Genomic DNA, 27349 nt, shown 5'->3' on the forward strand with positions numbered 1-27349 from the left:
CTCACCCAGGAGCTAAGATCTTGCACATAGTTCTGCTTGCTAATTTTAGACCCAAATAGCTAGAATTTCATTTTTACCTATATCTGATCAATTTAGCAAAAGAATTTTGGCATTAAAAACAGCTCTGTTTTGATCCAGCTGTGTCACACAGCTAATTTTAATTAACTTGCACCGGGTTTTGCTTTCTTCTAGCAAGTACAGATCCTGGAAAGTTCACTTCCCTTACATATAATGTAGTTTAGGACAAAGTCATTGAAAAGATTGTGATACATTAAGTGGAACTGACCAGAACATGAAAAGAGGTTAACATTATTGCCACAATGAGGCTACTGATTTCTGAGGTTTATTAGTGTTGTTTTGAATTTAATCTCTAAGTTCTAATATCAAGGGCATATGACTTTAGAGGAGTTCTAGATAAATTAATTTCTGTTTCCAATCAATTACTTTTCTGGGTTATTTGTTACAGTGTTCTATATGGAAACAAAATCACGGAGCTTCCCAAAGGCCTGCTTGAAGGACTTTTCTCCCTGCAGTTGCTGTGAGTATTCATTAAAATCTGGTTTTATTTTTGTTCACCAAAAAGAAGTCAAGTTTAATTAAAGGTGGATTGCACAAGGGACTATATGAATCTTTGAAACATTTAGTGCAATGGAACACTGATAATTGGAAGAGTGTTTAGGATAATGTCCTATGATCTTTCCATATTTGTCCTTTCCAACATGTGAACTTCTTGTTTGTTTTGAGTTACCATATTTTCCTGTTCAATTCAATTGCCTTTACTCCTCACACACCCTTTTGATATTCAAATTTTTAAATCCTTTCAATTTATTTTTCCGCTCTGCAGATGGACTTTTCCCACGGGGCAGGCTCTCTCTTAAAGTGGGGTAAAGAAGTGGAACAGCAGATCCCATGCTTCCCCCACTCCTGCCCAAGAGGACCTGTCATAGCATTTCTTCCATCTGCCAGTGCTGCCATCTCTGTGTCTCTTACTCTTCTACCTACCAGCCAACCCATTGCTGCAAAGTATTCTGTGGATCATCTCAAGGAGAGCTAGCAGACAGATGGGCTCTCTGAACTACCATGCCAGCCAGAAAAGCAGCAGGTGTGGCACTTCAGAGAGTCAGCCAGGCTCAAAGGAGGGATCCTTCCTTAAAGTCAGGAATTGTGGGGATCGGTCCCTAGCCATTGGCCACAGTACAGAGACCAAACTTCAGAGACACTTGTCGTCTCACAGTGGCTAATTTTTAAGGCAGGACCTCTTTTGTTAGGTATTTGGGTCTGGCCACCTCTCTGAAGAGCTATGCTGACTGCTTTTCTGACCAACATGACGCTTCAGAGATCCCAGTGCCCTAAAAAGTGCAGTAGATATGTCAGAGGATGGGAGGGAAGTTAAGAGAGCCAAACACAGGCAACTGGGCAGAGAGGAGAAAAAGTGAATGGCAAAAGGGATGGAGATAGTCAGATGTGAGAAATGACCACGCAAGAGGATGAAGAATGGAGACAGATACACTGAGATAGGAAGAGAATCTTTGCTATATGGTGACAAGGACAGAGACATACCAGATAGTCCTGGAGATAGGAAGGCAGAAGAGTCTGAACAAAACAATAGAATAAACAATGGCAGAGAAGAATGTCATCACTGAACCCAAAAGTGGGTGAGTTATTAAGAGACCTACACACCTGAAAGACTCTGCAAAATTCTAGTTTTGTATTTTATGATTTTTTTTCCTTTCTCAAAAGAGAAGGGATGTATTATATGAAATATTCTGGTGTTGGCCTGGATGGGGTATACATCTTGGGAGGAGCCAGGAAGCAGTGAGGCCAGCACCCATGGCTTCTGGTATGAGGAGAGAGAGACCACAGCCTATGAGAGCACTGCAGAGGGGCCTTTCCTTAAATCAAACTTGGATGTTTTGTTTAAAAAGTATAGTCTGCCTGGATCTGTGGGTTACAATCCACCAATTTTAAATGCAGTCTGTCTTTATATTGTACTGGAAAAACATAGTCGCCTAGTATGGATCTGTTGTGTTGTGAGAAACTTGAGATGAGTTCAAAGAAGATTTTGCTGTGGAGAGGGTGGGAAGAAGGACAGAGACATACATGTATTGTGTCTGGCAATTATCAGCACTTTTAGCACTTGTGAGAACATTCGTGTTGTATCTATAGTGTCCTTATCAATCTTTGCTCTCTTTTTTTCATTTGTCCACTCTCCTGATTTTGTTGGTAATAACAGAATGCAAATTCTAATTATGATTCAGATATAATGCTAATTCTATCATTATGTGAAAGAGGCACAGTAAGCTTCCAAGTTATATTCTTCCCTCTCATACACTGTTTGGAACTTTCACTTCTGCTTTAAATTAGTTTACCTTAACTTTTGTTGATTTAAACAAGCTAACTTTAGACCATAGGTTATGGTTCAGTTGGCATACTAAACTGCAATTACTTGAAAGTGGAAGTATCAGATTTCCCTGTGCCTAAACTGTAAGAAGAAAAATTCAAGATTTACTTAGGTTTATTCTTTTGTTGTTAAACCATGGTTTAGCATTACATCTGAACTCAGCCAATGATTTCCTATCTGGTTTCCTTTGCCTGTATATTCATTTTCAAGTAAATATCCCGTGTATATCGATTGTACACTTGATACTGAAATTTTATTTTAAGGAAGTAATATAACATTGTGTGCACTGGATACATGACTATTAAATTTGCAATTAAATTGTATATTGTATTACATGCATGAAATTCTAGAAAATAAACTTACCAAAACACTCATAGTCAAACTACTGAAGCTTAGTTGGAAATAGTAAACCAAGTCTTACTTGTTTTACACTTCTTTTTGGTTTCCCAGATTATTAAATGCTAACAAGATAAATTGCCTGAGAGTAGATGCTTTCCAAGACCTCCACAACTTGAACCTTCTCTCTTTGTACGATAATAAGCTTCAAACCATTGCGAAGGGCACCTTTTCCCCACTACGAGCAATTCAAACCTTGTATGTATTAAAATTGTCCATTTGTTTTGTGCTTCAGGCTCTTGGTTTATATTCTCAAATAGACCAGGAAAACTTGGGAACTGCAGAGACCAACTACAAACATGCAAAAATGTTCTTTTCTTTCTATTTGTGAAAGGCATTTGGCTCAGAACCCGTTTATTTGCGACTGCCATCTGAAGTGGCTGGCGGATTATCTTCATACAAACCCTATTGAAACCAGCGGTGCTCGCTGCACCAGCCCCCGCCGACTGGCAAACAAAAGGATTGGCCAGATCAAAAGCAAGAAGTTTCGCTGTTCAGGTAATTTCCTCAGTTCAGCTGCTACTTTTCTTTCACTTCCCAAAAAACTCCCTATTCTTCTTCTTCCCTCCCCCCAAAAGCACCAGTGGTTGCCGACAGCTTTAATGGAAAAACAGCCTCACTCTTAACTAAATTGTAGCAACTCTAGACTGGGGCCATTTTATCATGCAACATATCTCTAGTTAACACTCTGTAGTTACTGTTCCTGTCAGACACAAACTTGCAGTATCCCTCTTGTCAGCTGCTTTTTAAAAACTAAAAATCTGGAATATCAGGAAAATCTAAAATAAAATCCACCCACAGAATGTGAAACATAACGTTCATATTACACAGGGAAGCTTATATCATGCTGAAATGTACTGTTTGCTCTTTCTAATCTTATTCCATTTCCTACTTGCTTATTTCTAAAGCCTAACTTCTGTCATCTGGTGTCCAGCTGTTCCAGGTGCATTTCATTTTCTGCATTTAATTCTGTTTTTAGTAAAAGTACCAGAAGGGAACAGCTGATCTTGGCTGCAGATACATTTATATCTAGTCACATTGGGTCAGCAGTTGATTTGAGTACATAATTTTCCTCATAAGTACCTACAATTAACTCTAGTCCATATGCAGTCTAATAGACTTAATTCTTTGCTTGCTTACATTCAGGTGCATATTCTATTTTTTTTCTCTTTTTTATTTAGCTAAAGAACAGTATTTCATTCCAGGTAGGTTTGGCTCTGCAGTGAAACTGACTAACTACAGGCCGCTATTCCTCCCTCACCAAAAACATTTTTTTAACTTCTAAAAAATGGTTGCATGCATTTCAGTCCTAGTGAAACCTCTTAGAATAGTAATAGTTTTCTAGTTTTGTTTCTCCAGTATACGAGCTTTGCATGCAGCTCTTGATAGTCACCTCACCAATGAGCACAGAAAATACTGGGATGGGTTTCGGTTTACATTTGCTAGGTTGCACCATCTGCTTTTAGACAGATGTATCTGTACCTATCTTGTATATCCTACTTACTGTTAACACCTCTGTTCTTTAAATGTGGCTATTGAGCTGCTTTTAAATGAAGAGAACCCTGCTATGATCAAAGACCTAAGAGAACCTAAACACCTTTTCAAAGGAAATACTTTCCTGCTTTGCTTTTATGTACTAAACTGTTGGTTTCCTGCTGACTGTCTGAACTGTTGCTTGCTCACTTATGACCTTTGATCCCTGTGTTTGTGAAATCACAAAAAAATCCCAGTAAAACTATTTATGTTCTTGCAAGGGTATTCAAAGGCCACATATATTTTAAACAAAAATACTTCTTGGTGAAAGAAAAAATAATTAAAACGTTAACACATTTATACCGTGCTTTAAACTAATTGCTTATTCCCTTGACATCCCCATGTGAATGATCGATGTTGCCTCCAGCTCTTTGAAATGTATTTCCTTTTTTTTCTGCAGCTGACAAACGAGTGCAGCGCTTTCTTAATAGGAGGAAAAAACACCAAACCAACATAGCCATCCACTTACATGATAGTGTCCCTAACACATGATAAATAATTGATTCACAAAACTGCTCAAAGGTCTAATGAAGCTTTTGACTGAACCACAGATGCATGAACTGCTAGCATACTGTCTACTGTAATAGTTGAGTATGCAATCAATGAAACATGTCCTTTTAAGCACATTTATATATATGATCAGTCTGCAGTGTTATGTGTGCTCATTTATCTATTGGTTTTAGCTGCAGCCATGTAATCTTGTGTGTTTAACCCATGCTGCCTTTACTTTCGTGTAGTACATTTTCTTTTAGCTGGAGTGCTCATATGAGGCATTTTATGCCCTTTTCTACTACTTTAAGTAGCAGGGAGAAGAAACAGGAGAAAAATTGCCATTCTTGGTTATGATACAGGTTTATTCTTGTAAAAGGCCAAGAGAAGGCAGCCTGGAAAGTGAGGCAGACATTGATTTTTTTTAAATACATGACAGCTACCTCTATATTTGCATACCCTGAAGAACATAAAAGAATGATCTGTTGCCTGGACAAAGGGACACATAACAATGTTCTTGAAATTTATGAATCCCAGAGATCAGAAATCTGTTTACATGTGGATCTGCACATTTTACATCAACTAAAACTGGAAGAATGTGATTTGTGAATCAGAATTACTTATATGCATATTTGATTTTCAGAAAACCAAAATGAAAAACCCTAACTCTGTAGCAAGAAAAATACTCATTTTTAATTAGTAAACAGTTGCCGTTGGCTATTTATTGTACTTAACAAGCCATGTGTGATATAGCTATGATAAGTTTCTTTTGTATCTTTTAAAAATTAGTTCACCTTTCTCCTTGAATCTGCAGTAGCTGCTGAAACCATTTACTGGTGGGATCCAGCTACCATTGTAGTGTAATTTTCACCTTCATTCGTAAAGACAAGGAGCTAGTAGTGGAGAATGGAGCACTTCCGTCACTAGCATCATGGAGGCAGATAGTTGATTGACTGCATGTGCAAACCCACCTAAAACACAGTTACAGGGTTGAAGAAAAACTGCCATAATTCCTTAACATACCCTTCTAAATCAGGCATATTTTAGTAGAGAAATTGATTTGTGTGTGTAGGGAGAGGCTATAGTGATCTATTTCAAATAGAAAAGACACAAAGTATTATTTTATCTTGCTTTTAGCGAGTTTCTCCCACCTGTTTAAGAATCGAATATTGATTATACTTTGATAGTCCACAGGTACTCAAGTAGTATTTTGAAGGCAAACAATTTAATATTTAATCATTGTAAACCATATCAAAAGTGTTCAGTTCCCAAGTGATGTTTGAAAACTATATGTTATTTAACAAGAAAGTAAATAACCCAGGAATAAACTTTTCATAGAAAAGTTACAAATAACCCTACTAAGTGCTTTTGCTTGGGCACTAAATAAAATATACTTGGAAAATTCCAGGCCATTTTGTATGCTTGGATAAATTGTAGTGGGGGCTCTTCCACAATATTTGTTTGGTTATGACTCTTCAATGGCTTATCAAATGTTTGTGGAAGTGTCCTAAAGCTCTAGTATCTTTTAATAAAAATACCTTAGTATTTTAATACCATTGCATATGAGAAATAAGTGTACAGTAGGCCAACCAAAATGAGCTTTGTTATTTCTGGGTGTTTTGTTTTTACCATTGGGATCATTCTGTCTTTCTTTCCTCCATGGCTGTCTTTCCTATTTCAGGAGTTCACCATTTGGGCTGTAAGTAAAGTTCCGAGTGTGAACCAAACAACACTACATTTCCTAATCCTGATGCACTTTCCACTTCTAGTCTCAGTCTTTGCACTTTTTGTCCAGGAAGAACTTGCCGGTTGTCTGAGTTTCTTTGTTCTTTTCCTTTTGCCTACCCTCAGGTCCTTGCTAGATGTTTCTTCCTGATATGTACAGGATGTTACTTCCATTCTGTAACATGTGAAGAATGGTGAAGAAATCTTTCTTCCTGAAGTCCATGTTTGTGTTTCTGATTAAACAGTGACAATGAGCATTCTGTAACAAGAATGCCATGCCATCCTAAGCAATTTCCCACTGCAAAACTTTCCTATACTTTCCTCTTTCTCCCATTGCTGCTTCTTCTTCTTAGCCTAAGTGGATGAAGTTGTGATAACTTAGCGAGATTTTCTGTTGTGCTTGATCTAACCATGTGGTTGCGAGGTATGAGTAAAACATGGTTCTGTCAAGCACCATGGAACGTCACGCAGCTTTCTACAGCATGGCAAGCTGCTGAGGCTTAAATCAGGATTACACACTTTTTTAAAAAATTGAAGAAGAAATATAGGGCTTTAAATTTTATGGTTCTAAGATTAGACAGAGGATCGTGGTTAGTAAAATAGAAGAATAAAGGGGGGTTAATGAAATGAGATACAAAGAGCTACTTAATCCCAAAACTGGGATAAAATATATTGAACAAGAACTAGTTCTGTTTTCTGTTTAACTGTAAAATGGACTAGATTAGCTGACAAATCAGCAGAAACTACAGCTGTGAAAAGCTCAAGTGATTAATGTTATCCCACCATGTGATTGTTACTCCCTCCCCCAGCAAATTTCAAGCCTTCTGAAATTTAACCCATTCTTAAACTTTACTTTTTCTTCATTTTCACAAACATACCCCAAATTACCCATTTGTCTGTACTGCAGATCTGTCCCTCTTTCCTCTTTTCTATGAGAAATTATTTTCATCACCCTCTAAATAGACTTAATACCTGTATTTTTTATTCTGCTTGTCCATAGGCACAGAAGATTACAGATCCAAATTAAGTGGAGATTGCTTTGCAGACCTGGCTTGCCCTGAAAAATGTCGTTGTGAAGGGACAACAGTTGACTGCTCCAATCAGAAGCTCAGCAAAATTCCTGACCATATTCCTCAATATACAGCAGAACTGTAAGTTTGAGCTTACAAAGGTGTGCCGGGGGAATATTATTGCTAATAACATTATTACTTACATTGTTTCTTTTGGGAATGTGACACATCTTACCAGATTCAGCTCATGTATTTTTAATTTTGGAACATTTATTTGAATAAGAATGTTTAGTAAAGGGGGAAAAAGAAGAAGTTTAAAATTTACTATAGAAAAGAATGTAAAAAACTGGCCCTCTATAGATTGCTTTATTGTTGGATCCATTGCTAAAATTCAGTTTCTGTTCACCTGCCAATTTACTCCTCTCACTATTCCACCAGCTCTACCTAGGAGCCCAAATTCTCCCTCCTTCATCCTGTCCTATACCATTCCATCTTGCTGGCGCTGTGATAAATCCCATCCATGCTTTCTTTAATCAAGCTTGGACCAGGCAGCTGAAGGAAGCAAAAGAGAGGTTATTTGTGATGTTGAATACCACAGTTTGAGAGTTCAGAGCCTCTTATGAGCTGCGCCCAAACCCCCACTGAAGTTCAGACCTGTTAGTAATAAGCTCAGCTTGACACCACTCAAACTTACCATTGCAATTGGTGTGTGAGCCATGGAGATGACATGGCAATGTGGCCACTGCTACCAGGAAGCCTGGGAATTGTTCTTCCTGGCTCAATGGATTGAGCCAAGTGGAATTAAAAGCACAATTTTCTGGCAGCAGTAGAAGCTCCAAAGCATGCTCAAAAATGCCTGTTGCTACCCAGAAGCACCTGTTGTTGCCAGGAACGTATGAATGAGAACTCTGCTCTGGACAGCCTTTCTTACCACTGATTTCGTTCTCCAACTCACCAGGTAATTTTGGGAAGTTGAGGAAAGTATGATGGAAGAACACTGGCAAAAGTGGTAGATTAATTCTTTCTGAAAAGTCTCAGAGAACCACTGATTTTCTCAGAAAATTCTCTGAGAACTTTGAGAAAGATCAAGCCAATTTCACATTGGATTTAATGGGATATTGCCAATCCTTATCAAATACACTGTGGCATCTCTTCCCCATTCTTCTGCATTCCTCTTTGTGCAATCATTTAAGTAGAAGAGTCATACATGCTTGCTATCGCAAACCCCTCAGAAGACACCGGACACCTTAATTCAGGGTCACTTTTGTGAAAACCAAGGGTAATTGCAGAGATGGAGGAGTTAACAATTATTTTAAAATCTTTTGAATACCTTTAATACATCCAAAGGTGGTAGTGCCTCAGGTTAGCAATCACTGAAATATGATAGGTTTGTGTACCAGAGTTCAAAAGAACTGAAGATGTAATCAAAAATATTAAACATGGTGTATCATAAGAATTCTGATGAACTAATAAGCAGAGTCAGGATTTCCTTCCTTAGTTTAGCCTGCATCTTTTATGCATCTACTGTTCTCCCTGTGCTATTGACAAAGGGTTGCAGTGCAGGATGGGCGAGAGGGAAGAGATTCCACATTAGTCCATTCTCAGCAAAGGAGAGACATACTGAAGAACCATCTAATTTATATTTGTTTTTAAAGTACTTAAAAGACACAGGAGCAGAACAAAACAAAAGGCAAGTGTATGATAAGCAATGGCGATCAAGATGACATTGGGGCAAAATGTAATTGGTTCAGGCACAGTTAGCAACTGTGTGCAGGTGTCCACATCTACACAGGTGGAGCTAAGGTAGGAAGGGACAAGGATGCTCATTTAGATCTCAGAGGAATCTGGGCACACAGGAACATTGTGGGTAGGGCTTAGCTAAGCACACCCATGCCTCTTTCCCTCTATTGAGCAATCAGACTGCCCAGCATATGCATCCATACTATATCATCAAATGCCACCTTCAGATCATCTCATTGCTTATGATCTAAGGATGCTATGCTACATCAGGTGACCCTTACAAGTTTGTGATTCCATGTTGCACTGTAGTATATTGTAGGTATTTGTTTGCACATAAGGTGAAAGTGAGGAGAGGGGCACGGACACGGCATACTTCAGATCTTTACATTGTGTGCAAAGCTGTAAAAAGAGTTCTGCAGGCATATCCATCTGAATGCACTTACACAGCTGCTGCAACTGTGAACCTGGCATTATCAAGGTTTCCAGTGACAGGACTCTGTAAACATATTCAGCTGAATGTGTTTACAGATATCCAGTTGACAGTTTTATACAGTTCACATCATGATGAAGCGAAGAGCACATGTGCTAAATATAAGGCCAGTCTTAGCCTTCATCCCTGTGATCCTGCATTGTACATTCATTACCCAATCCAGGCTTGGGGAGCATACCCTCAGAGTGCCTTCTTCAAAACCCCACTTCCTGCTTGCTCGCCCAGTCTGTGCAGTGGCCAGAAGAAGAATAAAGTAGAAGCAGATGATTTTGTTTCTTGTACTCTCCAGTGTCCTTCTTTGTATACTTAAGGACAGTGAACGCCTAAGAAGAACAAGGAGGAGGTGGCTCCAGAGTGTGTCAGTGCCGGTGGGCTCTTGCGAGGGATGGGTTGCCTCAGCAGTAGTCTGAAAATGCCTACCCCTCCTGTTGGCTCTGGCTGTGCTACTTTCTTTTAAAGCTTGCATAGTAGGAAGAGGGAGCAGAAAGCCATAGGGCCTAGGAGTAAGCTTGATAGAACCATTTCAAATTGTTAACATCAATGGGTATGAATGTCTTTGTGGAATTTCATAGTTATACTTGATAAACAGCATATTGTGAAAAGAGGAAAGGAGATCTGGATTGTAGCCACTTGTATTTGTTTTCAGCATTTACATTTATTATAATTATTTTTGTCGCTAGTGTGAACATTTCCATTTGCTTCTCTGACTGTACAGTTAATGGGCCTTTTGTGTTCTTTAGCGGCAGAAGTGGTTGCAAAATGGCAGTTTATATATGTTACACAAAAATTGCTACTTTTATACTCATGTTTCTGCTGAGATTCAGTCTAATTATTCTGAAACAAACTCTCTGTTAAGGAAATAGACCTTCTAAGTTTATAGAAAGCCTTATAACCAAGTGCATATGCTGCTGTTAATATAATCCAGTGGAAAATGTCCACAAGTGCTAGTCACTGTGCACAGTCATATAAAAGCAAAGAGTACATGCGTGGTTTGTAGATTGCAGGGCTGATATGTAGAATCTGCAAATGATGATGGATAGTTAATTGAGTGGCATCCAGTGGCCTGTCAGCCTGTATATTTTAAAACTTGCAAAGGATGCATATTTCTGTACTGTGTTTGAAACTTAATGTATATTCTCTGATGGTTAGCCAGGCTTTTAAAGCAGCACCCAAAACCTTCATTGCCTAATTCGCTCTTTCCTTGTAAACCTGCAGGGAGTAACTTGCTTATGCTTTTACATTCTGTACAGTGCTTAGATCTTTGGGATGAAATTATGATGATTATTATCCGCCATGCAGTGTAGGAAAATCAACTCATATTTTCCAACAGGTGTTAATTACTATTCCTGTTTACTAGACAACTTGCATTAATGTCAGTATATATGTGTAATACATATTATGCTATTCCTTGTATAGGCGACTCAACAACAATGATTTTACAGTGTTAGAGGCTACAGGGATCTTTAAGAAGCTTCCTCAACTACGCAAAATGTAAGTTTGTTTATTATCCTAACTTGCTGAGGTGGCCTCAGTACAGAACTTTGCCTTTGGAAAGGTTGAAAGTATCCTATCAGGAGTAACAAGAGGAAAGTATCAAAGCTGCAGAAATTCCCAGACTTTTATTACATTCCTTAACATTGGTTAGAAGTTATATTGGCTATATTTCACTGAGGTTTTCTCTTTTTTAATCAGTATATTTATCTATAGATAAAAAGGGTTATGGTGAAGGAAGCATAGCTTAATGTAGAGCCCATGCTATCATGAGCAAGGTCCAAGTTCAGTCACTGGTATGTACAGCTGAAAGTATCTCATGTAACTTGGAAAGGCCTCTGCCCAAGAGTCTGAGAGCCATTGCCATTCAGAGTTGACAGTACCAGGTTGGATGCAACCAGTTCTCTGATGTAGTGTAGGGCAACTTCATATGTTCAAATGGGAGGGTTGATGGCAGTTTGAAAGCTTTCATACTGACATTCTGAACAAAGCCTTATTGAAGCTTACACTTTTCATATAGTTTAGCCAAGTATGTTATATCAAAATATCCTCCTTTGTACAGGGGAAAAATCAATAGATTTCCTTAATGCTCTTTCATTTGTCAAGAGTGTATCAGCTATGACAGGTTGACATGTCTCCCATACTGGCTCAGCCCAGAACTCTTATGTTTGATTTGTTTGGTCGAGATACTAGCATTCAAACCCTCCCCAGCCTGATTCCTCATTTGGGAGTGCTCAGACAGTTTCCTGTGGTACATTATGTTGAGGAAATGAGCTGTTAGTGACTGGGTGCCTCAGTCTGAATTGAGAGGAAAATGCAACATCTTCCTAGGACTAGTGAGCAAGAAATTCCTTTGATAAAAGTAGAATGTGCATCTAAACATGTTAATACTGGAATTCATAATAGTCAATTCAATATTTGAAGACATAAAATTTAATTGATGCTGTTATGTTATGGAAGTTCTAGTTTTTTAAAAATTTTGTGACTATGATTCCAGTGTTTTAGGAACAGATGTTCTTTCTGTATCCCTCCTAGGATCATTATCTCCATTCTAATGAATCTCAAACATTGGTTGTAGCTTAACATTTTGTTGTTCATCTGGAGTTTAGTCATTGTAATGTGGATCATTTCATCCAAAACATTTTTGCTTTTAATTCTCTTCATTATAAATTTATAACAGAAATCTGAGCAATAACAAAATCACAGATATTGAAGAAGGAGCATTTGAAGGAGCATCTGGTGTAAATGAGCTGTTGCTCACCAGTAACCGGCTGGAGAATGTTCGACACAAAATATTCAAAGGATTAGAAAGTCTCAAAACTTTGTAAGTCTATCATGTCCTGTCCCACCCACCCCGCTGTCTCCATGCACAATTACTTTCATTTGCTATAAATGTTCTATTTTTAAAACACTCATGGACAAGAGTGCATGCTTTACTTTTACTCCCATTGTATCTGAGGTAAATGTAATATACCTTGCCTACGTGGAATAAATTTCTGAGAATGCTGATTCAGAGAACTATAGCAAGTAGGCAATGTACATGTGGCTGCATAGAACAAATGTAGCAAATTCTAAAGTGGAATATGCACCAAATATGGCTCTGAATTTTAGGACCTCTCTTAAATGTTGACTTTTCACTGAATGGCATCTTTAAAATATGTGTATCATTTTTTTAAAGAGCCATCATTCCCTAGCAATATTTTTCTAGTCTTGTCTAATTTCTCAATCAACCTAGAATTTGTCCTGTATTGCAAGATCTAGTTGTGAGCATAGAAATTTGCAGCTGAAATGCTGCCTTTGCTATAAACCTACCTGGTAATTCTAGGCAACCTAACCTAAACTAAAAAGACCTAAATACAGTGGCTTTTCTTCTTACGGAAGCCGCTCCAGGCCTCTGAACATTTTGGTTTCCCCTTTTCTACACCTTTTTCAACTATCCCTCTTGCAGGACTGTATACAATATTCTGTGTGTGACTGGACCATAGATTTCTAAAAGACATTAGGCCACTGGGTCTTTTATTTACATTTACCCTTTTCTAATCAGCCCTAACCTCAAGTTTTTCTTATTCACAGCTGCCTCACATGGAATGTTTGTTTCACTTGAAACTAGGATCTCATTCCCAGTTAGCCAGTGTTAGTTCTCTTATTTCAGATATGCCTAGAAGTTACATTTTCTTACATAGAACCACATTTGCCATTTTGCTCCTCATTAACCCAATTTGGAGAAATCCTTTTTAGAAGTTTTCGTAATGCATTTGGATTTTTATCATCTTGGCAACTGGCCTGCTCCTCCTTAAATTCAAATTTAAGAAGATGCTAAATAGTACTTTTCCCAATATACATCTTTGGGGGACTTTACTTATTTTCTCCATTGCAAGCACTGTCAGTTTATTACTATTTGCTTCCTGTTGTTTAACCAGTTACCAGTTTCTAAAAGGATCCATTCTTTGATCGAACAGCTGCTAGTTTTACTCAGGAACCTTTGATATGAGTCTTTTTCTCTACAACCAAATACACACTGTCTGTTAGCTCATCATTTACCACATGTTTATTCACATTCTGAAAGGAGGTGGATGCCTGAAGCTTTTGCAGGTACTCACAGAAATGAAATGAATGACATAATTTTCCTGTTGAACATTCTTGGACTGGTATTGCCAGTTGCATTTCTAGCAAGGAAAGATGCTATACTGGAACCACCATTATCTGTCTCATTCCCCTGCCCCAAGATAAACTACTGCAAAATGGAAAGGTAGCAGCATTGCTCCCAGCATCTAGCTGAGATGAGCCCAGTTCACTGGCAAAGCAAGAGGTGTTCCTACTTGAATATTTCCAATATCTGCCCTTTCAAAGACATTCAGAAGGTTGTTGAGGCAAGTCTTTCCATTACAAAAGTGTTGCTGAGTCTTCCTTAGTATAAGGACTCATTCTGTATGTTTCAGAATTTTATGTGTAATCGTTGTTGTTATGTGCCATCAAAGTTGTCTCTGCCCTCTGGTGACCTTATGAATGAAAACACTCCAATATTTCCTATCCATTACTTCCCTGTTTAGCTGTTTAATATATAATCAAGCTTTCAGCCAATTTATCGAGAAGAAACATTATGCCTGACTAAGTTATCATTCCCTTGCTCCTCATGTTAAGACAGTGGTGGTGGTGGTGGTGATGGGGTAATACTTCAGTTTATCTCAAATTCTCTGGTATAAATACCAAATTTAGGTACAAGGCGGCACAGTGACTTTTTAAAATTCAATTTAATTTTTAATGTTTTTTTTAATCTAAAATGACTATGAAATAAGGAGGACTCTTACTGTTCCAGCACTTGGTGGAAGCTTCTTAACTTCCCCCACGTGCTTTTATTTTAAAGCGTTTAAATCTTTCTTGTTTAACATGTGTTTAAAGTAGTGGGGGCTGGGAGAGTTTGTCTCTTCCCCCAACATGGTTTCATCATTATCAATTGTGGCCCCTCTGCCAATGAACTTGTACCAGCAGTAAGAATACACTGGCATATCCCTGACTACACAAATGTATGTTCACAGGTGAAGGTCCATCTCAAAATAAGCCATCATAGGATTCAGGTCCCATCCAAATCAAATGCATATCCCTAATAATTGCTGATGAAATCCAGATGTTTCACACACAGGGAGAAGTATCATTTTCTCCCTCTGTGTGTATAGTATAGTAGCTCTAGTGCATTTACTTACCCTGAAGGAAGAGATGACTGCCACTGGTAAAACTGTTACCACTGTGAAAATTGGTCCCAGTTTTAAAAGAGTAAATTATGTATAGACAATGTAAGAATTGCCTTGCTAACTGCTATGTGTAGCAAGCAAGTGTTGGTTCTGTCTATCTAGAGGAGGAACAGACAGTAGGAATAGAATGCACTGCAATATTTATTGCTAGAATTGTATTACTTGTGGAAGACACAGTACAACGTATCATACACTGTTTAGTAAACTGTAAGGGATTTTAGACAAATGAGAGGAGTGGTATTTTCTCAGTGTGTTAGCAAACTAATGTGTTCATATTTTTTCTCAGAATGCTAAGGAGCAATCGCATTAGCTGTGTGAGTAATGATAGTTTCACGGGCCTGAGTTCTGTTCGTTTGCTGTCCTTATATGACAACCAAATAACTACAATTGCTCCTGGTGCCTTCGACACTCTCCATTCCCTTTCTACGCTGTAAGTTCTTGCATTTGCAGCCAATCCTTTATCTGAGAAAAAAGCTATCTTACAAATAGACAGATGGGGTGATAGATGTAGATGTTACTGTCAACATGAAGGTTAAGTAGTGCTTACAAAGTTATGTATCTGACTGTTTCCACAGATGCTAAGAACATATTAACAGATGAATATCAAATGTGAAAATATGGCATCAGACTCTGCTAAATATTAGCTTGTTCACACTTTTCTTAAATGACTCCATGCATTGTGTCTGAACTATTCCTTTCAGGTGAATTTTTATTAAAAATTGTTGCATTGGAACAAGTTCTTTCTCAGAGACACCTGTAACTTCCTGCCATGAATGATTTTCCTTGACCAGAGTTTCACTGCAGTGGAATCAGCCAATCAGTTTGGTTCATACATTTTTTTTCCATGTAATATGCTCCATGTAATATGCAAGGAATGGCCAGAGCATCTCTTGTGCAGCCCTTATACTTTGATCCAAAGATGCCACATACTCACACATATGCTTCTGCATTCACATTAGAGATCACCCAGCAAGTTGATGGAGTGCTGGTGCTGAGGTGTTTTCTTAACTGAGTGAATGGAGAATAAATTCATCCATGTATTCATAAAGAATAGAAATGAGTATATGAAGGTATATCTAATTCAAAAGTAGAGAGGGCACAGTCAACAGCAAGCAGGTAGTGATAGTTCATCATTCACCTATTTCTACAAATGCCTATTAATTTGAAAGTGTGGAAGTATACCCTTAGGTAACTTAAGCATCTGCACACACAAAAGTGGAAGTGTGGGCTCTTTCTCTCATGATCCCCATATTCAGGTATCTGATGTGTGGCTGAGATACTGAACCCAAACACTGGAATGGATATGTAGAAGTGGTTATTTCACTTCCATATTGACTAATACGCATTTAGAGACACTGTCACATCTAAGGTGGTTCTCTTGTTATATGCATGCCGTTTTTTTTGTTCCTAAATCAACCATCTGCTCTGACCACAGTCAGCAGCAAAGCCAAAGAAAACAATTGTGGAAATCAAACGGCATCTGGTGAATTATGACCATGCAACTTTGCCTACTATATTATCTATATAGTTTTGCTTGTGCTTATGCTTTTGTGTGGAGCTTTTTGCCTCCTCAGAAAAAGGTTAAAGGTCTCCTGAGGATCAAGGATAATCAAAGCTGGTTTAATTTGCCATTTATTTATTTATTTATTTATTTATTTAAAGCTTTTGTATAAAGGATAATCAAAGCTGGTTTAATTTGCCTTGTATTTATTTGTTGGTTTGTTTATTTAAAGCTTTTGTATACCATCCCATCACTGACATCTCAGGATGGTTCACAATAAAACCAATAAATTAAGATAAAGAAATAAAAGCACAGTGTCCAATAATAACTATCAAAATCACAAATTAAGACAATTAAAATACTGGGAAAATAAAAATATATTGTATTCAGATATTAATGTAATCTTCTGAAACGCACCGTTTGGGCTGCAAAACTTTGCTGCTGGTAGCACAGAAAAGTCAGGATTGCCAAGTATCTGTGCATTTCATAGCAGCCTAGAAAGGATAGTTTCGTTATGTGTGGTTTCTTATCCATTGCTGCACTTTGGTGGGAAAAGTTGCATTTTCTACTTTAGTCCTTCACATGCTATTCAAAGCAAACCTATCCTAGTACTGGACTGTATTTGGTAATGCTAGGGAAGTGCTTCTTACTGGTATGTAAAGGTGTCTGCTTTAATAAGATAACTGACTGTATGATTCTCAAGACTTAGAACAACAAAGCCATGAGTTGTGATAATTACCTTTGATGACGTAAGATCCCCCATCCCTTTTATTGCCCTTATTCCCATGCTTTAAGGCAGCCAGAAAGCTGGCAGCTCAGGAAATGCATGACAAGTTGCCTTTTGGAGCAAACCTGGGAAGTGGGGACAGGGGGAGCTTGCAGATCCAGGCCTGTTTTCCCATTGCAGTTGGCAGGGTAGTGCCCTCAAGTTAAATTTGTTTTAGATTTGAAAGTAACAGGATCCCATACTTGGTTGCTTAGAATGAAGTCCCACTGTTAACTCCCAGATAGTTGTCCATAGGACTGCAACCAAAATGGATTTATTTGAAATGTACTTTTCCAGAGCCATCTCTTTCTTTCAGTAGAAGAAAAGATGAAGATTGGCAGTGGGGGAGGGGGTACAGTAAGCACTTCATGCCTTAGCAATTCAGGTTTCTGTGGTAGGGATTTGTAAGGGAAGAATGTAATTTCCAGCGTACTTAATTCACTTCCTGTTTAAAATGTGACAAGTTACAGCTAATGACTAATTCGTGCATATTTAAGATGGCATGTTTATAAATAATGAAATTGTCAAAAGGCCTCTGCAGAAATGTGGATATGCCAAAAAGATGCCAAAAGCACTGAGACTTCTGGAAGTAAATTCATTTTTATAACTGGCATGTAATCAACTTAGCTGTCAGTTTGGATGGGAAACCTATTCTCTGGAGCAAATAAAAGATGGAAATCTTGAGGAGGCAAATTAATGAAAGAGATGTTGTCAGGTTAAAGCTAATAATATAAAGTAATCAGCCTTCATCTCTACATTAAATTACTGTATTATCATGTGTAGAGAGCCTGACAGCAAGTCGAATTTGTGACAACTCTAAATTATTTCTAAACAAGATGTATCAGAATTTCTCAGCTCAGACACAGAAATTGCCATTCTGAACTTTGGTTTTGTTATGAGGGGATTGTTCTGAGACAGGAATTTCATCCATGTTTATGGGTTGGGTATATGTGTACACAAACACAGTCAGGGAAGTGAGAGGAGTTAGTGATATCAATCCTGCTTTTTGCAAAGGAAGCAAAAAGTTAGTGGTAGTTGCAAAGGAAATTATTTTTGTGAATGTGTTTCTTTCACTGCTTTCTTCATATGAAACTGAACTATTTTTATCTGCATGTGCTTATCAGAAACCTCCTAGCCAATCCTTTCAATTGCAACTGTCACTTAGCATGGCTGGGAGAGTGGTTGCGGAAGAAGCGCATTGTAACAGGGAACCCTCGCTGCCAGAAACCCTATTTCCTAAAAGAAATTCCTATACAGGATGTCGCCATTCAGGATTTCACTTGTGATGATGGTAAGAAATGTAGCTTGTATGCTGAAAATTAACTGGACAAAGTTGTGATAGTATTGCACTGGGTCATCTCTGAGTTACGGCAAGCCTATGAATGAAAGCCCTCTGGAATGTCCTATCCTTAACAGCCCTGCTCAGCTCTTGGAAACTCAAGACTGTGCCTTTTATGAAATCGACCCATTTCATATTTGGTCTTCCCCTCCTTTTTCTGCCACCTTCACCTTTCCCTGGCATTGTTGTCTCCTCCATTGAATCTTGCCTTCCCATCATGTGCCCAAAGTATGACAGTATGCAGCAACTGAAATCAGTTAATTGTGCTGCATTTGAAAGTCTTCCTCCAGTGTTATCAGTGACATCAGAGTTCATAGGGAGGAAGCTCACAATGGAACTACCCCATGGATTTGGGGCAGTGTTGACATGAACTTCTCCCTTGTAACAGCCAGTATACCAAAATGAAAAGGTACCATGCCAAGATGACACCAGAAAGAGTACTTGCAGAATCATTCTTCAAGCTGGCGCAATCAAAATTCCTTTCTAAAGCAAACATTACCCTTACCCGTTGGCACTCTTGCTGTGTATGTTTTCCTAGTGTCCAATCTGTTCCAAGTTCATAAGTTTTCACAACAGATTGTCAGTCTTGCCATCTTCTCATTTGGTCTCTGTAGCTTATAGCTCTAGAGGTGTCAGAGAAATTCACAGTGGAGTCTAATGAAACCAGATTTCGGGAATCTTACCTTGAATTCCACAGTGGACCAACTTTTATTGAGTTGCATGGATTCCATGGACTTACAGAACAGTCATTTCTGGAATTTTATGCAAATGTAGACATAGCATTTTTAAAATGTAATTCCTTCCCCCAATAAGTTAAAGTATGAAAAAACACATTTTGGGGGGATTTGTACATTGTCACAGGTAGAGATGTGCATAAATACATATTCAAGAAATGGAAACAGATCAGTTCTAATGATCCAAGAAATGCAGATAGGACTGATTTAACAAAGTCCATACATCCTTCTGTGCCTTACACTTAAACTATGAAAAGCTGATTTCAATCCAGTCAGTGTCTAAACTGCAGTGAAGGCTTCTCGTGTGTAGGAAAATTTCTTTGAGTAATACATTAACTATCCATTAGTTTAGATTTTCTGGGATGAAACAATATTTTAAGAGGCCATCAGAAAACTAATTATTTGGAAGCAATTGCCTTAGTTCTGTGCAGAATTGCCTTTAACAGAACTAAAGTTTAATGCTATGCTTTCTGCTATTATGAATGCTTGCTATAAGAAATGACCATTGGAACAGTGTTTCTGCATGCCCTGTAAAATGAATGTAGAGGACATAGTCCTCTTTATTACCCAGTATTCCCTATGTAATTACCCTTATAAAAATGTCAGTCTGAGTTAAGTCACAGGAATTTTTTTGTTATAACCAATGAGTTTGTATGCTTTCTGTTATTATAGATGGATAGTTATGCTACAATGTGTGTTTCTTTGTTGGTAGCTGGGAATTTGGGAGCCATTTATAGATTTTGCTTTATTTGACTTTATTTATACTGACTTATTGCTAAACAAATCTCTCTCTTACTGTAAGTATCTTGGAGCCAAGCATCCTGGCTATGGTTGCTAAGCCTGCATTATTCAAGCTGTGTCATTTCTTCAATAGCATTAAGTGCATGATGGGGGTTTTCCCTAAAGAAGTAGGTACCTGTAGAGTGAAAGCTTCTCCTTGCAAGCCACTATGCATTCAATTGTGTTTTCAACTCTGTTTTCATTTACATAGCTACTTACAAGTAGAGCACTTATCTAGAATAGATTTAAAGTATCATGCCTGTTGCCAAGTGTGTTAAGTGCCCTTAGCTGAGCAAGTCTTATATTTCTGTTTCTTTTTATGAACTAGGAAATGATGACAACAGTTGTTCGCCACTCTCTCGCTGTCCTGCAGAATGCACTTGCCTAGATACTGTAGTGCGTTGTAGCAATAAAGGTTTGAAGACTTTGCCCAAAGGCATCCCAAAAGATGTAACTGAACTGTAAGTATTACAAGTTGCACCCCCCCCCCTTAGAGCAGTGTATGTTTCAAGAATACTGGGAGTGCTTTTTCAACAAGCAAGTTAGCATTATTAGGCAACCCACTACACTGCTTTGCTAAATATTTTTGTGATTCCTACTTTGGCATTTTTCTTTTGAACATGGCTCTTTTGAAGCTGTATGAACATTAGACATCTACCTTTTCTACTGCTCTTTCTGGGTACTGGGTACTTTAGGGCATTTAGGGCAGGAAAACACTGGATTCAATTCGACTCTTCAAGGAATTAACTAAACAACCCACACTTTCTTGAAATGATTCTGCCTTACCATCAGTACCAACAAAGTATATTCCTTCCTGGATTACCTAAATCCATAATTTGTTTGTCAACCTTTATTGTGCCTGCACATTTTTTGTCCAGTATATGATATAAAATTGATTATCTTCAATTCTTTTTTAAAATTGCATTTTTTTGTCCATATTGCTTATTGCTATGAAATGTCAGTGCCTTGGAATTTCTAGAAAACATAATAAACATTTAAAGGCCTGGCCTGGCCTGGCCTGGCCTGGCCTGGCCTGGCCTGTCCTTCCTTTTAAGAACAATTTTATAAGCTGTATCTTGAGGGCTAACAAACGGAAACTCAATCCAGACAAAATGGAAGTGATGTTAGGGGTTGGTCTGCCTGGCCTGGAGACAGGGTTGCATTCTGGCCATTCTTTTAGATCTGATTTTGTCTTTAGACAAGTACTACTTTTTACTACAAAACAGTTTTATTGGTGGAGGCTATTGCACCAGTTGCTACCTCTTCTAGTCGTATATAGCTGGCCCCATTTGGTAATATTGTGGTTGGGATTCGGAAATGTGCTATACTTGGAATTATCTTTTGAACGCTATTTAGGAACTGGATTTTAAAATATAGTAGGAGATTGGATTGGGACTGGATAATAGACAATGGTTCTTCTTCTACCTCCTTTATGACTCTAGGATGGAGTTCACCAGGCCTGAAGATTTGTACTCCTTCAACACAATTAGATGATTCTTGACCATTGGTCAATTGAGCTGTCTTCCTGCTCCTTCAGCTTATACACCCCCTTCATCAAGAAGGTCATTAATCTTATTTAGGAAAAAAAACTGAGCCAGAGTAGGAATTGAGCACTTCTGCCTTTTATTTGTCATAATTTTACCATTCATGTTGAGTAGTTGAATCCTCATCTTCCTCTGTCTTTTACTTGGCCCATATCTGAAGAAAGCTTTTTTGTTGCTTTTAGTATCCCTTGCTAGCCCCATTTTATTCCTAGCATTGGTCTTTCTGAATCCATCCCAGCAATTCCATGCAACCTGCCTGTATTGTTCCTTTGTAGCCTAGTCTTCCTTCCACTTCCTATACGTGCTTTTTTTCTTTTCAGATCATCTCTAAGCTTTTTGTGAAGCCCCATGGGCTTCATCTGTGTCTTCTACTCTTTTTCCTATGCGGGATCCCAGAACATTTCTGAGGACAATTTGAAGTGTTGATTTTAAACTGTAACTCTTAGAAGACTTAGATCTGTTGTGTTGCATCAAATAGAAAATAATGGTTTGGTAAAATAAATTAGCTTTATTAAAGAAGTGAGCAGGTATGCATCTGGCTATTAAATTGATGATTCCTCTCATTCATTGCCCATTTTTCATATTATTCTGAAAAAAGGCCTGTAGGTTAAAAAAAAAAACCCTCTGGGGTTTTATATTTACAGGGTTATATAACTATAACCAATATTTTATTTTATATTTTTATTTCATTTTATTTATTGTATTTAACTTTAATTAAGTAACATTCCTTTGCAGTTACTTGGATGGAAACCAGTTTACCCTCGTCCCCAAAGAACTTTCGAACTATAAGCACTTAACTCTTATGTGAGTAGCTTTCAGAGCATCTCTCAATACTAATGTTATTTAAATTCTTCTATTTCATTAAATGAAATAGTTTCAAGAAAAAAATAACATGTAATGAACCTTTTAGCAATCACAACTCTAGTGCACGTTTTAGAAATGGAATACTTTTAGTCTACTGATCACAGACATTCATTAGGAAGTATGGAAACAGAAATCTCCATTATCCACTCCAGAAGATGCAGAGTCGCATAAAATGCAGTGTGGCATTTGCTGGATGTGGTTGCTTGTCATATAGATGAAGTACAGTATTTGAGAGCATAAAGGCATTTAAGTGAATTCAATTACACAGAGAAATTGGGATAGTTTGTTTGGAATAGGGCAATACAGCAATGGATGATACTGCAGCGCGAGAACAGTGAGAAATTGCAGCTCCACTTATCTTTTTTACAGTGGACTTTCTAAGAAGCATGCTGAGTTTTTTAAAAAGTAAATTTCTGTCATAACAGCAGTTCCAGTCTCGAAGCATTATATATAAATCAAAATATGTTTACATGATATGCATCTTGTTAAAACAGAATGATTAAGATGTTAGGTTTTAAAAAACGCATCTATTATGAAATGTTGCAAACGTATCTGCATTATTACAAAGATATACATTTATAATTCAGGAGTCAATAGATCAAATATACAAGTTTCAGTAAACCATAAACAAATCATATATATTAATTGAATTTGATACATTCAGATATATATAATTACATCTTTTTTGTTTTGTTTAATTTTGTTAGAGTGCATAACAGAAATAAATTAAAAACAACAAACATAGGTGTTTGTGGGGAGGGAGAGAGAAAGAGAGTGTACCCACACTACGAGTAACATTAGGAATCATCCTTATATACTGTGTTTCCCTGAAAATAAGAACGAGTCTTATATTAATTTTTGCTCCAAAAGAGGCACTAAGGCTTATTTTCAGGTGATATCTTATTTTTTCATGTACAAAAATCTACATTTACTCAGATACAGTTATGCCATCTTCTGGAACATCATCATAACTCTCCAAAGCCCAAATTGTATTGCAACAGATGTACTAAATGCGTCCGCCTGGCTGACGATCTTAACTGGGCTTATTTTTGGAGTAGGGCTTATATTATGAGCATCCTGAAAAATCATGCAAGGGAGTATTTTCTGGTTAGGTCTTATTTTCAGGGAAACGGGGTAGTTATTTGCTGTGTTTCACAAAGGCAAGTACTGGTATTATAGCAATGTTTGTGGGAACTAGACCACTATGTTCCAGGAATGACTTGGAGTTTTCTTTTATATTTGTGTTATTGCCTGGCTTTAGGAATTTTCCCCCCATTTGTTATATTTGAGTTATTTTTTGCTTTTAGTCCTATACAAGTAAAATACAAGATGAATGACCATTCAAACAAGATTTAATAATACTACATTTAGTAATAGGGTATATTTTTCAGCATGTGTTATAACCTAAAGAATTTTCAAATTTATTTTTTGTAGAGATTTAAGTAACAACAGAATCAGCACACTTTCTAACCAGAGCTTCAGCAACATGACTCAGCTGCTTACCTTGTAAGTGTATATGACTAGCAATGAAGGTTTGAAATGAATACGTTGTCATCTTTAATAATGAAGCTATCAGCTGATCTGCATTTTGGGTGTGTGGTTGTAGCAAAGAAAGCAATATACAGCCTTGAATGGACTACTTACAACTGTGTGTTTTGTGGTTTATAGTTTGTACATTAATTCTTGACATACTTTCAGAATTCTCAGTTACAATCGTCTCAGATGTATTCCAGCTCGAACATTTGATGGCCTGAAGTCACTTAGGCTGCTGTAAGTAGCAATGTCTTGCTCTTAACTTACTTGTGTATATCACATAGAGTATCAGATCTGAATTATACTGTTACTCAGGTTGGTTGCCCTTTCCCTGTAATTTTATCCCATGTTTCTATAATAGCAAAATTTGGCAATAGATGTTCTTCTGCCAGTAGCACTGGAGCTAGGATATGCAGGGTAGTTGTGGAACTCCCTTTGTGATTCATCCCACAGTGATTTTTCCATTTCATATATTATCAGATTGGTGGGTGATTCAGCCAAGATTGATGTCACCTCCATAACTCAGGTGTTATACAAACTGAGCCTTGGTATTTTCTTCCTGGGATAATTTCTGGTGCTACCAGCCTTTAACAACCTGAATATTAGTAATTAAACTGCTATTCTCCTATGCCACCTTTTTCCCTTCTAAGGCCCACTTCTGACCTCAGGGAGGTGCATAGGAGCTCTTTTCATTCAGGCCACAAAGGGACAGTGTGGGGGCTCGACCTTTGAAGTCCCAACTCCATGGCTTCAGGATCTCAGAGCTGAAACTTTAATGAATCCAAAGAATCTCAGTGCTGCCCAGATAATGTTGGGAGAACATACGATTTCATTATTTCAGTGCTACACGTAGCATAAGAACTTTAGTGCATGGTAAAATAGATGCTGACTTTATTCTAGAGTCTTAATCATAAGACACAGATTGCCAACTTTCCTGACCTACATGTCTTGCTCTAACAATAAGAGCAAAAACACAGAGACAATTCGCTAACCCTAGTCCTGTAGTGGTCCTTTTGCTTCCTCTTCTTCCTCTACATGCATCATAACAAGCAGAAGAGGAAGGTAGACTTCCATTGCATTAGGTTGAGAGATACTATATCTGTATCATGTCACCCTTTCCCCCTATATCTTGCACTCAAGCATAAGTAGAATGCAAAAGAAAATAAAACAATGTCATCTTAAATAGTTTTTTATTGCTAGAATGTTATCTTCTCAATGTTCTGGAAAGTGAAGTATTCTGCTATCCATTATATCAAATAAGAGACATTCCTAAATTTGAAAAGTAATACCTGTTCAAAGAAATCCAGCTTCTGCTGTCAGCTGGGGGCCTAGTTATGCTTTGTACTTAAGTCTAGTTGCAGAAGGTGATTGGCCAGTGCCTCACACTAATATATCAAGTGGCAATTTCATCCTTCCAGAATATGGCTCCTATTCTGCCCAGGATAGGTCCTTTATAGTAGGGGTTGCACTTCATTGCATTCTTGTATCAGGGGATTATATCAGATCACTGTGTGCCTGTTTTTTCAAACTGCATCTAAGAATTACCCAACAGAACTAAAAGGCAACTTGCGTGTTATATATGATATATATATGTACCTTGGTATGTATATATTTGATGTTATGAAAAATATTATGTTATGAAAAATATTGTGTATGCATGTGGAAACTGCTGCTTTGATTGAAATGTTGTTGAATATTTTAGCATTATTAGAGATTATACTACAGCATTCCAGTTAATTTATATTCACCGCTTAGGAGTGTCTTTTTTTGTCCGAGTGGCATTAAATCTTATGATTGACTATCACTCAGAGCTGAGCTTCTCCACTCTTTCTGCTCCCATGTTTAGAATTTTTCCTGTCTCCTTCATTCTCTTTGCTGATGCTCGTATGGATGAGGAAACACTTGGTTGTGTCATATTACATATTTTGGCTTCCTGCACATGGGGCAGATGGGATGAGATGTTGGGCTGCTGCTTCTGGTAGAGGTCACGCAGCAATCATATCATGTTCTTGTCTCTGAGAGTAAGAATTATTTTCTGCTCTGATTAAAAGTAAATTTAAAGTAAAAGTATAGCAAATGGGGCAGGCTAGAAATCAAATAATAAATAATGAAATAAATAACTTATACAAGGTGTTCTGGGGAAAGGACTGAAATTGGTAAAAATATGTGTACATGTTTGCAAAGGTACTATGTTAATTTGATTCCATCAAATAAAGAACAACCTCTAAATCTGCTTCTATGTACATAAATATTTCTCCTTTACATAGGTCTTTACATGGCAATGATATTTCTGTTGTTCCTGAAGGTGCTTTTAATGATCTTTCAGCATTATCCCACCTGTGAGTATTCAGTCCATAAGCCAATTATATAATTAATATTCTGATTTACTGGTTAGAGAGATTTTCATCCTAATCCTAAGCATTTGTATTGGGTAGTGAAACACTGGATGTAATTTGCTTACTCTGTGCATAGGTATTAGTTTTTAACTCTGCATTGCTGCAGCAGTTGGATACCATTATTTTAAGAATGTGTTTGCCTATGCAATATGTCTTGTACTTGGGTAATATAATGGTCTGACCATATTAAGACCATAAGCAATTCACTGGAAAGGGTGGACAACTTAAGTTATTATATTATAACTTAAGTTATTATATAAAGGGGAATAGGCTATAAATAAACATTTGTGTTTGACTTTCTCAGCTTTTCAGCAGTCTCTCATATATGATGCATAAGTTAGTATTTACAATGATTTATAAGATAGCCTTTACATTAATGTTCTAATTGTGCAAGCCATGCTTAGGAATGCACAGAGAGCCCTGTAGAAATCATCACTGAAATTGCCAAACATCTCAAGGTTCTCTCAGCCCTCTTAAACAGCTTAGTGGATGCATACAGTGTGTCATGTATCTCAAATTGTGGTCTGCCGGATTATGACTGGATTCTGTGGCAATGATTTACTTGTTACCATGTCTTGCCAAGCATGCTCTGTAAATCGACTGGTTTCCCACTGTTGCAAGCCTTTATTTGAATTTCTGAAGTTTGCAACTACACTGACTAACAGTGAAAATGTTTGCATTAGAAATCATCTTTTCTCTAATGAGTGGTTTTCTTGATTCTATCTGTTTGTTGGCTCACACTCATGATATCTACTAGTTATATTGTATTTCATCTTCATCACCAAAGGACTTTGTGGAGAGAGCAGGCTTTTTATTTCCTCTTTTTATTCCATGAGGAGCCGGCATAGAATATAGCAAATATGACCAG

At 37.6% G+C, this 27349-nt stretch overlaps 1 protein-coding gene across 4 annotated transcripts in view; it reads left to right on the forward strand.

Annotated features, from left to right (window-relative positions):
- SLIT2 (slit guidance ligand 2) overlaps positions 1 to 27349 on the forward strand; it is a 314805-nt gene that overhangs the window by 245230 nt on the left and 42226 nt on the right. For 3 of the 4 annotated variants that reach the window (XM_044417691.1, XM_044417694.1, XM_044417693.1), the window contains 14 exons: positions 467 to 538; positions 2852 to 2995; positions 3132 to 3295; positions 3979 to 4002; positions 7545 to 7695; positions 11201 to 11275; positions 12456 to 12599; positions 15311 to 15454; positions 18416 to 18582; positions 20473 to 20605; positions 22424 to 22492; positions 23987 to 24058; positions 24251 to 24322; positions 26353 to 26424. In XM_044417691.1, coding sequence (XP_044273626.1) covers positions 467 to 538; positions 2852 to 2995; positions 3132 to 3295; positions 3979 to 4002; positions 7545 to 7695; positions 11201 to 11275; positions 12456 to 12599; positions 15311 to 15454; positions 18416 to 18582; positions 20473 to 20605; positions 22424 to 22492; positions 23987 to 24058; positions 24251 to 24322; positions 26353 to 26424 — 1503 coding nt within the window. The remainder of the gene's footprint in view (positions 1 to 466; positions 539 to 2851; positions 2996 to 3131; positions 3296 to 3978; positions 4003 to 7544; positions 7696 to 11200; positions 11276 to 12455; positions 12600 to 15310; positions 15455 to 18415; positions 18583 to 20472; positions 20606 to 22423; positions 22493 to 23986; positions 24059 to 24250; positions 24323 to 26352; positions 26425 to 27349) is intronic. The other variant, XM_044417692.1, reaches the window with a different exon arrangement.

The sequence above is a fragment of the Varanus komodoensis genome, unplaced genomic scaffold (assembly GCF_004798865.1).
Source record: "Varanus komodoensis strain SLA01 unplaced genomic scaffold, ASM479886v1 scaffold9, whole genome shotgun sequence".
NCBI lineage: Eukaryota > Metazoa > Chordata > Lepidosauria > Squamata > Varanidae > Varanus > Varanus komodoensis.